The 15,001-nt window shown below is 37.0% G+C and overlaps 1 protein-coding gene across 5 annotated transcripts in view; it reads right to left on the bottom strand.

The window, feature by feature from the left end:
• The window catches only part of CEP112 (centrosomal protein 112), a 343,959-nt gene that overhangs the window by 133,254 nt on the left and 195,704 nt on the right, over nt 1–15,001 (bottom strand). For all 5 annotated transcript variants that reach the window (XM_081028160.1, XM_081028161.1, XM_081028163.1 and 2 more), the window contains one exon: nt 5,518–5,748. In XM_081028160.1, the coding sequence (XP_080884286.1) occupies nt 5,518–5,748 (231 nt within the window). The remainder of the gene's footprint in view (nt 1–5,517; nt 5,749–15,001) is intronic.

Here is a 15,001-nt window from a genome sequence, read left to right as displayed (position 1 = left end):
CCTTTTATAAGATACAATAGGAAGAATTCAAAGTAACATGCACAAGACAGAATAGTCTAGCAACGGAATTACCTACCAGGTTATTTTAATGTTAATTCAAACTTACAGTAAGAACTCAAATGTCTAGTAATTTGTGTACCAAAAATTAAAATCACGTCTGAAAAAAAGATTTATGTTATGTATTTAATACGTGGTAAGTAATGTGGAGGAAATTACAACATCAAAAAACAAATGAGTATTTGAATATAAAAATATCTTACCTATAGTATTGATAATGGGTTAAAATCAAACTCAGATAAATCAATAACACTTTTTCATTTATGGCTGTTACCATTCATAGAGGCCATCCTGAATTTCCCAGTTCCTCATCACTCTTTCGCTCACTCACTTAACATTTTTTAACGCCTACTTTGTACCAGGCACCACATGTGATCCTGGACTGCTTTCAGGGAACCCCCAGTCCTGGTCTTCACTGCATATGAAAATTGCTAAACAACTTTTACTGGTTAAATAAAAAATTTATCAATCAGATATATAAATTACTCTTCATCTCAAGAGCTCAGCACTTGTAATTTTATCATATGGACTTGGAGGTTGGTTCATTCCCCCAACTTAACAAAAACCAAACTCCTGGGGCCGGCCCGGTGGCTCAGGCGGTTGGAGCTCCATGCTCCTAACTCTGAAGGCTGCCAGTTCGATTCCCACATGGGCCAGTGGGCTCTCAACCACAAGGTTGCTAGTTCAACTCCTCGAGTCCCACAAGGGATGGTGCAACGAAGATTGAACACGGCACCTTGAGCTGAGCTGCCACTGAGCTCCTGGATGGCTCAGTTGGTTGGAGCGCGTCCTCTCAACCATAAGGTTGCCGTTTAGACTCCCGCAAGGTATGGTGGGCTGTGCCCCCTGTAACTAGAAAACGGCAACTGGACCTGGAGCTGAGCTGCGCGCTCCACAACCAAGACTGAAAGAACAACAACTTGAAGCTGAACGGCACCCTCCACAATGAAGATTGAAAGGACAACAACTTGACTTGGAAGAAAAAGAAAGTCCTGGAAGTACACACTGTTCCCCAATAAAGTCCGGTTTCCCTTCCTCAATAAAAAAAACAAAAAAAACCCCACAAACTCCTGGCTGTAAACAACCAGTCCGGGCAGTGCCCTTGCCCCACTGCCCAGACTCTGCCTCTGCCAACGAGTCCCTGCATTCTGATTAGCCTCTCGGGCACCTCTCTCTATGTCAGTTAAAGTCATTATGCTAAAACCCCTTTCCTACCTTCTTGTATCACTTGTGTTCTCAGTTCTGTTCCGGAGCACCCCATTCTCCCAGGCTCACACACATGCTCCCTCCTCTACCTGCAGAACTCCAATTCTACCTGAGCAAATTCCTTTACACCCTCTTCCTTTCAGCTGCAGTCCAGCCATCTGCTCAGGCTGAAGCCTGGCCTGGCTGTTTCATTCTGGAAACCCCTCACTCTGAGCAGACTACTGGGATTCTTTACTAAGAATATAGATGATATCAGATATAAGCTTTTCTTGTCACAGAACTCCTTTGTACTCCTTTGTTACCAGCTCTCTTTTCTTCAATCCTCAAGAGTCATGGCTCCTGTCATTCATTTGCTTCATAAAATCTCAGTGAGCACCTACCATCAGCCGAGTTTTCTAGACACTAGCAGCACAGAAACAAACACGATAGACAAGGTCCTGCTAATGGAGCTTACATTCTAATGGGGGTAAACAGAAAGTAAACGAGGGGGGGGGCGGGGGGAATGAAAAGATGATTTCAGATAGTGAGATGAGGTATGAAGACAATGGGAAAAGGTAGGATGGTGGAGGTAGGCAAGACTTCAGATAGAGAGATGAGGAAAGGATTCTGAAGAGTGCAGAGTGGTGAGGAGGAGGATGGAGGTAGGAAAAGCACCGTGAAGAACATTCCAGGCAGCAGGGTAGCAGGTGCAAAGACCTGGAGACAGGAGAGAACAAAGCACGTCCCAGGAACAGACCTGTCTTATGATGCTGGATCCTAGTGGCCAAGAGGAGAGGGTGGGCCCGTGCTGGTAATTACATTCACACTCTCATCTCTTAGATCACAAGCTACAGTTCTTTGTGTCATTAAGCTCTTCCTCTCCACCAGTCCCTTCTCATGTATTTCAAGACATTTTCAGCCTAAAATTATATTCTCCTTAACTCCAGCTGCTCTTGCAAACTATAATACATTTTCCTTTTCGTATCAGATTTTCCAAGACCATAAAGTATTCACTAATCCCCACTTCCTCACAACTCTCTCACAGATCTTTTGCCGCCATCTTTCTGTCCACACTGTCATTTCCAGTGCCCTGTCCAAGATCATCACAGACTTCTCAGCTTCCAATCCTGTGACCTTCTCCACCCTCTTTCTTCCACCCTCATTCCTCCTGATTTTCTGTCACATTCTTGACAATCCTTTCTAAATATTCTCTTTCTTTATTTCCATGAAAATGCATTCCTCTTACCTTGATGACCCTTCTTTGACTGTTTCCTCCCCGACTTCAACCTCCACCTTCTAACAGAAGTTCTTCCTTCACCGCTATTGGTTTACTTTCTGCATTCCCCTCTTGGACAGGCCCTCTCTGTGGGTGATTCCTACAGCTGTTTTCTCTAGTCCTGCCTTCCCTTATGATTATCTACAAATGTTCCTTCGGTAGCAAGTGAACGTCGCAGCTGGGTGTAGCAATGGCCCTTCGAACTCAACATGTTTATAACTGAACTGAATTCATCTTTTTCCTCCCCAAACTAAAAACTTCTCCTTCATTTCCAATCTAGTAAGGGTTGAGTTATACTTAACTCATCCAATCAATGACATCTCTGAAATGATTCTCGAGCATGTCTCCGCTGGCCCACTGTCACTGCTATATTCTCACTACCTGCCTGCACGTCTAAGGTGCCTCAGGGACCTCTCGCCTGGATTAATCCAGTCCCCACCAACTACTTCTACTGCTATGGCATCTTGCCAACACTGACCAAGATTTTCCTAATAATCATGTGACTCTTGACACTCCATTGCTTAAAAGTCTTCAGGAGCTTCTCCCTATTCACCCAATGAAATTAAAACACTTCTCACAGCGTTGGAGACTTTCAGTGATCCCTAGCTGCCTTTCAGCCTGATCACTGAGCATGCTGCTGGATTAGCTCGGCTTTGTTTGCTCTTGCTGTTGTTATTCCTGTGACTCAGAATGCCACCTTGCATATCCTACATACTACTTATGTCTAGTTCAAGTGACAGCTCTATAGTTAATCTTCCCTGATTGCCTTGACAGAAAATAATTTTCCCCCAGTTCATACTCTACCTTGCATTACATACGTGTGTGTGTGTGTGTGTGTGTGTGTGTGTGTGTGTCTTGCAGTTGCTATTTTTTAGAATCTCCTTAAGGCAGTACCTCTTTTTCCCTTTTTTTCGGTATATCCCTACAGTGCCTGGGATAACGCCTTTGTGGGATATGGAAAATCTCCTAGAAATGTTTGCCAAATGATTTCTAATACTATTGTTTTATTATCCATAAACTGTTAATTAGTAACACATAGAAACATATACCTGAAAAATTTCATCTTTTAAAAAGGAACATTTAAAATGTGAATATATAATGCAAGAAAATCAAGGCCGAAAGTGTATGCTTTATAAGTTTAGCTTTGGTATGTCCAATTCTTAAATTGAGCTGCACTGGTGTGCCATTTGAGAACATTTACATAAAATACTTTGAACTGGTGGCAGAGATGATGGAAGCCACGGTGAGGTATGTGTAAGAGTTACCAGAAAAGATCAGTGGAACACCACTTGCACTCCCCATCAGTCTCCCTTTCATTTGCTGTTGTGAGAGGGCTAAAATGACTCCATATAGGGAAATCTCCCTAATTCCCGAAACTATCTGGTAGCATAAAACATTATCATTTTGGACTGTGTTAATGGCTTTATCACTAACATCGTCACTTGCACGTATGAAGGGAATCTCAAGTGAAACATGTCCTGAGTGGCCCAACCTGTTGCTCCTGCCATCTTCCTTTCAGCAAAGGTTAACACCATTTGTCCACTGGCTCCAGCAGGTCACCTTGGAATCACTCTTGACTGCTCACTCAGTCTCTCTCTCTCTCTCCTTCTCCCTCTCCCTCTCCCCCTCCTTTCCTCTTCCTCTCTCCCTCTCCCCATATCTGAACCCACAGGAAATCCTGTCAGCTTTTCCTTTAGAATGTCACCCAAATCTGATCAGTTTTTATACCTTCACTGCTACAGCCCAGGGCCCAAGCCTCTATCATCTCTCGTCTACATTCTTGCAATAATGTTTAAACTAGTCTCCCTCCTTCCTTCTTTGCCCTCAGTTCAGTCTATTCTCAGCACTAGCAGAGAGGTCCGATTCAAACGTGAGTCAGATCGGTCATGTTTCTGTTTAAAACGTGGCAAGCCCCCTCCACTCACGAAGAGTGAAAGGAAGACATGGTCCACCTCTGAGATTTCTTCCCTGCCTCATCATCTCTTTCTCCTCCTTCTTGATCATCGTTTCCAGCTGGCCTCCTTGTTGTTCCTCCAAGAAGCCAGGCTCCCTCCCTTTTCAGAGCCCCTTTTCCAATTTATTTCTGGGTTCAGAGCTATGCTGCCAAGGGGCTGCAATCTGACTCTCAGATAAAGTTAGATACCATTAACATAAAGTGAGCACCTGAGGATCTGACCCATGGAAAACGAATGGACTCGTGCCTAGAATGGTGGTGTACTGTTGCTCTATAAAGGTTTAACATGATGTAAAGAAGAAGAAGAAGAGAGAAAAAAATTAAACAGAACTAGAAGATTCTTAAATTACGCTTTTCAAGTTTCTTGATCCGAAGGTACAGACTAGTCTCAAGAAACTCAAGGGACAATTTACATTTATTACAATTAACAGCAGTTGACATTCACTACCTAACTGAAATATGTATAAGTTTCCAGAACATCAAAAAAAAGAATATTTGAAATTGTTCCTGGAATATAGGTCCACCCAAGATGTGCAAACATCATATTGACATTTATTTCAAAAATGTGAAATTCTAAAGAAACTTTTCTTTATCTGAAAAATCAATCTGGTAAAATATGTCATCATTTACGTTACAGTGCTATAAAAAAAACTGTAAAATCTAGAAAAGATTACTAGACAACGAGGAATGAACTGAAGTCTAGTTTTAACTTAAGGAAATTCAGGGCTCCAGCCCAAGTATGCCTAATCAGTATAATATTTGACAATATTACAAAACTGTTTTACCACAATGTGTATTTAATTACTATAGAATGGGATATTCTATAAATCCCTTCCATGAAAAGTCAAGGGAAAAGTTAGGCAACTATATTATTTTAATGGTGCCTACACATATAGCAAGATACTGAAATTGCTTGTTTGAATAGTTTATAACTTTGAAGCGTAATTCTACGTCCACTACCTTTTAGAGATTAAATATAATGGTGGCAATGGATTTCAAACGTGGGTTTCAATTGTCTATAAAAATATCCAGCTGGATTGCTCACCTTTTCCAACGTCATCTCTGTCTCGGCAGCATGAGTCTTTTTCAGCTCTATTTTCATCTTCTCTGATTCAGCCCTCAGTTTGCTGACGGCCGTCTCGTGGTCCCTCGCAGCCCTTTGCTTCTCCTCTTCGCGAAGAAGACCGAGCTCCACCAGCTGCTGCTTCCTCTGCGAGTTCACATTAATCAGCTCCTCTCTCAGCTTGTGAACTTGGGCCTCCATGTCAGCAATAACCTTGTTTTGAAAAATGGAAAAATGGTCAGACTATGAAAAGGGAAGTTGTAAAAGAATTGCAAAAGACTAGCAAACATGTAAAAATGTCCACTTCCTGTCTTCCTTCTTCCTTCCTTCTTCCTTTCCTTCCTTCTCTCATTCTCGTCCCATGCCATTTGCATTCTAGCTCAGATGTAGAATTTTACCGTATACTACGTATTTAGTTTTACTTGTTTCAAATATCTATGTAAAAGGAATATTACATGTATTATTGTGCAACCTGCTTTTTCAAGTATTCAATATTATGTTCCTGGGATTCATCTAGTACTTAGTAGTGTACTTGTTATTTTTATTTCATTGATTTCTGTTCTGAATTTTTTGACTTTCATTCTACGTTCTTCCCTTCTTCTAATTTCAAATCCCTTCTTCTAATTTCTTATTTTGGATATTTCACTCATTTATTTTTATCCATTCTTCCTTTGTGATTTATAAACCGAAGACCACAAATACCCCTCTAACTATTGCTTAAGTTTAATCTCTTAGGTTTAGATACAAATAATAATTGTTAGCATTTTGAGTACTTTACTTTGCACAAGGTGTCTCATGTAGATTATATAATCTTTGCAACAACTCAATGTAATAGATATTGTTAATATACAAGGAATACCCTTATTTTGGATTGTGGTTGGTACACCCTAGTCCAAATATTGAGCCTGCTCCCTCTCTCCACTAGATTGGAAGAGACATGAATTACAGATGGCTGGTCAAACACATTTATGTTGGAGGAGAAGGAAAAGCTTGATAATAACAACTATGAGCCCTGAAGACTGGAGGTGATAGGGTGCTCCATCTTTATCCTGTCTTTTTGTAAAAGCTGATTTAAAATAGTTGCAGGGGAGTGTGCAAGAAGACTTTATATAAAAGGCTGATTCTCACAAATCTATAGTGAAAAAGATTAATAGACGTATTGGTATCTATATACTGACATACAGCTATAGACCAGTTATTCTGAAAACCAAGTCTCTTGCATTCTACTCCTTGTTTTATGATTCTTCCCCTTTGAACTCAATACTTGGCATAAGGGAAGAAATGTTCAATTTAATGATGTTCTGAAATAGATGAGAAATTTTCTACGGGTAGAGAGACTTAGGCAGTGACAACAGTTAGGTTTCTAGAGGTCAAAACATTCTTCTATTTTATTTATTTTTTAATTTTTATTAAATTTATTGGGGTGACCTTAGTTAGTAAAATTATATAGGTTTCAAGTACAAATTTCTATAATACATCATCTATATATTGCTTGTGTGATCTTATAAAAAACACTCAGTGATATCAAGATGGTGGACTAGGATGGGCTGCTGACTTTTTTCTCAAAATTAACCATGGAGAAACCACAGGAAGCATGAATCGGAGATATTAATAATGACAACAATAAAAAGGATAACAAAGACAAATGCAGAGAAACTCCTGGGGAGGAAGAGGAAAGGTTGGCTTGAACTAGAGACTATACATGTGTTGAAGGGAAGAAGTTGCAGCCTGGGGAGAAACCCAGGAAACTGCTGTAAGAGGGGTTTGGAAGAATGCTATACTTTTTGCACTTGCCTCTTTCTTTTGTTGCCAGGGGACAACCTTATCTGTCCCTCTGCCATGTTAGGACCAAGAACCCAACATGGTGTTGCTATGAGTTGGGTCCTGCCAAGGTAAGCAAACACCTTACTGGGATGAGGAGTTGAAAAAAACAAAGGCAGATTTACTAGAATTGGGGCATTCACTCTTCCAGACTCTCCCCTCCCACTCTTTAATTTATAACTATATATAATTCACTATTTATTAGAATCTGTGATGTGGAAGCAACCATGATGAGTGACTTTCAGATAAACATTTCCTTAAGAGCATTTAGACTATAAGACCTATGCTACATATACATGTACACACACACACACGCAATAAGAGAAGACAAAATGCCATAAGAGTTCAGAAAAGGGAGAAGTTACTTTAAGCTAGGAAGGATTCTGGAAATCTGAATAAAACAGAATGTATCTGAGATGGACCTTAAGAGATAAACTGGTCCCATCTGGGGACAGGGAAAAATATATAGGACATTTCAGGTAGAAACAATGAGCCACATGGAAGAAGAAAAACAGCATTCGAGAGGAATAAGGGAAACTCAGAAAAGAGATGTGGTACAGATATTGAGGAATTCTGAATGTTAAGCTACAGAGTTTGGATTTCAAGTCACTAGAGAACCAGTGAAGATACCAAAATTGGCTGCTGAGAGAGGTATGTGGGGATAGTGGGCTAACTAACACCACTGGGTTTATACTAAGAAAGATTAATCTGGAGACTCTCATGCGATGAAATAACTAGATCCTGTATAACACACAATTTTTTCTCTTTCTTTGCTCATAGGAAGTAAGACAACATTCCACAGGGAAAAACAAAACAAATCACGTATCTAAACCTGCATGTGCCGAAAACAATATAATGAGCAGTAAGCACACTCAAAAGACAAAGTATCTTTGGGGAAAATGTCCTTCTTAGCATCGACACTTCAGGTGAAAGGAATCCGGGAGCCGAACATGATACCGTGGAGTAAGTCAGAGAGCCTGGAATAGGACTACAGGTGTTCCAGCTCAGTCGTGTTATCATCTCCCATCTGAAGCTGAAACAAATTCCCTCTGGAGAAAAGCTTCAGTGCAATGCCTCCAAGTTTTCCATAAATTAAGATAAATCAAAAATGAGCTTATATTAAAGAATTACACAGTTCAGAAAAACCCACCATTGGTAAGTTTCAACACAGACTCCCACCCGCAAGCACTTCAGATATGGGAATTATCAGATATAAAATAAACATGTATTAAATATTTAAAGAAACAAAGGATGAATTATGAAATGAATAAACCAGTAGAGATTAAGCAAAAATTCCAGATTTGAGAAAGAATAATTTCCAGCAATAAAATTTTTGTATAAAAGATAAATGAGTTAAGGCAACTTAAACAGCAGAAGCAAAAAGTGGTGAAACAGAAGAGAGACATTAGTAAATTACCCATGATGCAGCACAATAATATCAGAGGAGAAAAACTGTAAGTGAGATATTTAAAGCCATGGAAGGTAAAATAAGATTTAATATATGTCTATAGTTGCCGAAGGAGAGGAGAGAGAAGGGAAGATATGGAAGGTAAGAAAAGACAATGACCAAGAATTTTCCAGAACTGAGGAAAAGAAAGAATCTACAGAAATAGTGAGCACAACAGTTATGAAGCAGGATGAAAAAATAAAATAAAAAAACAAAAAAAGTAAAGGAAAGGGAGACAGAAAGAAAGTAAAAGAAAGAAAGAAAAGAAATCCACATCTAAATACTAGGTAATGAAATGGCAGAACACAAAAGACAAAGAAAAAAACTTAAAAGTAGACAAAGTGGGGGAGAAAAGATATATTCAGGAAATGACATCCTAGCAGCAGCAAGTACACCAAGTGCCCAGATTTTGGTTTCTAGTATATTCTCCAATAAAAGGAGCAAGTGGTCCTTGGACAAGTGACTGATTCTAGGAAACACCTAAGATGAGCCTGGACCATCTTGCTGTGCTAGAAGAAGTGCCCACTGAGAAAGACAAGGACAAAGGGCCATCAAAAGGACAAGGGGCCAACTGAAAGAGGTCCTGATGGTGGAAGCTGGAACAATTTTAGAAACAAGTATTGGACTATATACGAAAGAATAAAAAAAAAATCCATGAGTACAAACTGATATCAATTATTGAATAAATTAATAAATAGGGGAGAAGAGAACAAATCTTCCTTGTAGAATTCCCAATTACAAGAGAAGGGCATTTTACAAATTCCTAAGGGGTATTGCTCAAAACTGTCAAGGTCATCAAAAATAAGGAAAATATGACAAACAATCACAACGAAGAGGACACTAAGGAGATATAACAATTAAATGTGGTATGATATTCTGGATGGGATCTTGGAACAGAAAAAGGATATCAGATAAACACCAATGTCACTAACTTTTCACCGGCTTAACTCTAAATGATTAAAAGAAGACTTAGGAAAAGCAAAGCAGGTCCTTCGGGAGGGAATCCTAAACTCAAGTCCTTATCTAAATGTCCAGACTCTGTGTGTGAGTAGAGTTATCATACTATAAAATGCGTAAGCAGCAACTCAGAAAAACGACTTTTGTTTGTCTCACCACAGTGGGAGACATTTTCCTGTATATACTTCAGTGACTTTTAAATTCTGATTGATATTAACATATTTCCTAATAAAAAATAAATTCATTACATTTAAATAAAAATTCTTGGAAATGCTTGATAATGAAAATATTAGTCATCAAATCCTGAAGGATGAAGCCAAAGCAAATATGTAGCTTTAACATGCTATTTATGTATTTTTAAAAGGCTAATTATTAATGAAGTGGGAAACCAATTTAAGAAATTGTTAATATAGAACAATTTCTAGTAAGATTGATGAAGGAAACAAGAAATCACAAATAAACAATATATGGGATGAAAATAAAGTTATGGCAATATTATCTAGAAAAACTAGAGAATAACTAAAATAAATTAAAATAAAGTATTTTAAAAAGGACGAGCTACAGATCCATCACAGGTTACAAAGATAATACCATAAAAATATTATGCCAATAATTGAAGACCCTAGGTGAAACAGATTCCTAGGAAAATATGAAATGCAAAATGAATAAATAGAACAATTAAACAAACTAATTGAAGAAATTGAAAGAATAGTTAAAAATATTTCCACAAAGTAAACACTAAGCTCAGATAATTTTACAGGTGATTTCTAAAACAACTTCTCAAGAAATAGATTATTCCAGTCTTTTACAAACTTTTCAAAAGAATAGACAAAGATAACACACTCAAACTATTTCAGAAATTATGATAGTGATACTGAAGGATGACAGGAATAGGAAGAGAAATAAAAATTATAGGCCAACTCACTCATGAACACAGACATAAAAATCCTAAGTAAATTATTAGCAAACCAAGTCCAGTAAAGTATAAAAATAAAATACGTAATCACTAACTTGCAAAGAATACAAGGGCAGTCTAACATTTTTAAAAATCTATAAATGCCAATAAATATCAAATTTAAATGAAAAGGAAAAATCTCTAAGCTATAAAAATTTACCAAAACTGACTAGAAAAAAAGGGAAAATATGAGTCATCCTATAACCATTAGAGAAATTTAAATAGCAGTCAAAAATATTTCCAGAAATGAAATATCAAGCCCAGATGGCTTTACTGGCCAGTTCCCTCAAATATTTAAGAAACAAATAACTCACTCTGATACTAATTCTTTCAGAGGATAGAAAAAGAAGGATTATTTAGCAACTCAATTTATGAGGCTAGCACATCAATTAAAAAATATTTCAAAAAAGAAAAATTTCAGGTCAGTCTCAATAATTATTGGCAAATTGAATCCAGTGATTGGATTCAATTGGAAAGGAAATAATGTTGGTGTAATGTTATAAAATAACGTATAATATTGTTTACTTCATTACAGTAGTAAAATAAAAAGAACTTATGATTATCTCAATACACAGAAAAACATTCCATAAAATTCTGTGACAGAAACTCCTAGCAAAATAGAAATAGAAGAGACCATTCTTAACCAGATAAAAGGTATTTACCAAAAAACTAAGCAAATTTTATTCATTTTTGAGCATGAAGTTTTAAAATAGCCCTTTTAAAATCAGGAAGAAGAAAAAAATGCCTACTACCAGAACTTGTATTCATAACTGTTCTGACCAAAAATAAAAAACAAAAACAGTCTTTAATCATGGATGTTATGATTGTCCATAGAGAAAATGTGTAATGAATGTACAAATTATTAGAAATAATAAGAGAGTTTAGAAAAGTGTCTGAATAAAAGATTAATGTTAAAAAATCATTTGTAATTTTTATACATCGGCAAAAAACTATTCACAACACCATTTACAACTATGACAAACACAAGATTCTCAGAAATGTCTACCAAAAGATGTGCAAGACTAATTATAAGCCTTTCTGAAAGACATTAAAGATCTAACTAACAGCAATACATTATGGTGATGGAAAGTCTCTCCATCAGTTCTCCCCAAATTGATCTACAGCATCAATCAATGCAAGCTCAATTAAAATTTCAACAAAAGCTTTCAAGAAACTTGACAAGCTGAATTTAAAATGTACAGAGATGAACACAGCACCATGACAGTCAAAGGAGAGACAGGTGGTGTGACATTCCATACCAACATCAGGACCTAAAATAATGTCACTGAAATTAACAAGGTGTGATATCACAGAGAATAGAAAAACTTGACTAATGGAACATAACGGAGAACCTAGAAATAGACTCACATGGGTAAATGATGAACCAATGTAAAAACTATTCATTCATATGGGAAACAATGAAATCGGTTCCCTACATTATACAATAACAAGAATCAATTCTCTCCATTCCTAGGTAAATATGCAAAAGAAATACAGCATATCTCTGCACAAAAACTTACATATGAATGTTCACAGCGGCATTATTCGTAATAGCCCCAAAACAGAAACAATCAAAATGTCCATCAACGGATGAATGGACAAATAAAAGATAGTATACACAAACAATGGAATATTATTCAGTAATAAAAAGGAATGGATTACCAATACATGCTATAACCTGAATGAACCTTGAAAACACACTGAATGAAGGAAGCCAGTCACAAAAGACCACATACTGTATGATTCACTCATAAGAAATAACCAGAATAGGCAAATCTAGAGAGACAGAATTTGGATTAGTGCTTGCCTAGGACTAGACCATTGGGAGGCGAGGGAGAATGGGGAGTAACTGTTAATAGGTATGAGTTTTTTGAGAGGTGGTGATAAAACATTCTAAAATCGATTGGAGCGATAAGCTGCATAGTTCTATGAATATACTAAAACCCACTGAATTTTACATGGGTGAATTCTGTGGTATGGATAGTACATCTCAAAAAGCTATTTTTTTTTTAATCAATGCTTGGTGGATTAGAGTCCAAATGTGAAAGACAAAATTTTTAAAAATATGGGGATGGCCTTTTGACTTCCAGGTAAGAAAGGATTTCATCAACATCACTCAAAGGGCACTAACTTGAAAAGACTGATAAATTAGACTACAATATGATTAAGAACGTTCGTTCATCAAAAGACACAATAAAGGTAATAAAAAAAAGAAACCTGGAAGGGGAGATTTGCAGCATATGTAATTAACAAAAGAACAGTCTCCAGAATTTCTAAAGTATACTGATAAAGACAAACAACCCTAAAGAAAAATGGGGAAAAGGCATGACCAAGCATTTCATAAAAGGCAAAATTTTAATGGTAAACATACGAAAAGGTGCCCAACCTCATTAATCATGCCACCACTATGTTTGCAAAACATAAGAAGTCTGACAGTAACAAATGCTGGCAAGGGTGTGTATCACTGGCACTCTTACACACTACTGATATGAATGCACAATGGTAAAAACCTATTGTAAATTAATTTGACACAACCTGGAAAAGTTGAACATTTTCATAAGCTACGTCCCAACATTTTATAGAGAAACTTACTCATGTGCACCAGGCACACATCCAAGAATGTGCATAGCAGCATTTTAAAAACTGCATAACTAGAGATGGCCCAAATATTCATAACAATTGACTTCTCGTCATGCAACGGGATATTGTATCCAGCCAAGTGAATACACCAGAGCTGCACACAGGACAATGCATGAATCAGAAATAAAATATTGAGTGAAAAACGCAAATACAGATTACCTACAGTATGTAACCATTTCTATAAAGTTCAAAATCAAGCAAAAGTAAACAATATGCTATTTAGAGACATATATGTTATAAAGCTATACTGAAAATTGTTAGGTAAGTGTCAACACACAATTAAGGGAATGGTTGCCTTTGGGACAGGGATGCCAGTAGTATAGGAAAGGAAGGAACATACAGGTAGAGGCAACGATTTCAATAACGTTCTAATTCTTAACTTGGGTGGTCAATTAAGTCATGAAGCTCCTTTTGTTTGTACGCCTTAGTGCTTAAATATTATTTGACGTACTTTCTTTGTATGTATCAGACACAACATAATAAAACAATTTTTAAAAGCTGATACATAGGTTTTATGCCCAGCTGGCAGGAGAATGCTTCTAAAAAGGAAACATTTATTAAATTTGAATACAATAGTCATTTTTAATACAGTCTTTCTATTTATTATGGAAATGCAAACATCCTATGACAAATTTTCCTTTTATTATGGACATTTCATAAAGGACCTTCAATTTCAATTATGTCTTTGAAAACTACATTGCTTCACTATTCTATACTTCTGAGTATCATGTAAAAAAGTTAATTTAAAATGATATATTTTCTTTAGAACAGCATTGACAGTTCTAGAACACATTTTAATAATTTATGGTTAATATTAGGCCACCAATCTTATTCTTTTAAGTCATATAAAACTGATTAAAGTAATTTCTCTATTTTCATTATGCTGGACATGATAAATACATAGTTGGATTTAAGCTTACAGATTCAAAGAAAATGCATCATTTAAACTTTATGGTCTTTTACTCTTCTAACGTTATTTATAAATATCATATGCAATAGAATTTTCTCTTCTGTTGTAAAAAACTCCCATAGGATCTCAAGCATAAAAGAGAGTTTAACCTTGTCACAAAACATTGCTTTTGTCTCCCGAAGAAAAATGTACCAGAAATAATGACATGATTAGTGTGTTACTAACAAATTAAATACAATAACTAAACATCAATCAGTTCTGTTCTGAAGCAAGACAACTGGTGTGTATTGAATACCATGGTTCAGGCAGTAGTAGGGACAGACATTATGGATATAGGATTAAAAAGAAACAAAATGGTAGGAAGGAGGCACCAGCAGGCTGGAATTTAGACCTGTCTTAGGCAGGGTTCACAGCATGGCGAGTACCTCCTGGTGTCTTGCTTTGACGTAGGTCTCAGGTCTTTCAAGACTTTCGATCCTTGGTAGTTCATAACTATGTCAGCTATGTCAGTCGTTGATTTGTCTGCCTATCAGTACATCCATCCATCTAAACATTCACTATTTCACCGAATCATATTGTAAAGAGCTGGATGGTCTATACCTATTAATAAATCTATAGCATCCATTTCTGAAGAGTCGTGTTCTCCTTTATCCATGAAGTCTACCGAGGAGGAAGAATCCTCATAGGAAATTGTTTGGGATGGCATTTCAGGAGCAGCAGTCCAAGCTCCTGACCC

The sequence above is a fragment of the Rhinolophus hipposideros genome (assembly GCF_964194185.1).
Source record: "Rhinolophus hipposideros genome assembly, chromosome: 20".
Taxonomy (NCBI): domain Eukaryota; kingdom Metazoa; phylum Chordata; class Mammalia; order Chiroptera; family Rhinolophidae; genus Rhinolophus; species Rhinolophus hipposideros.
This window is presented reverse-complemented; position numbering and strand designations above follow the sequence as displayed.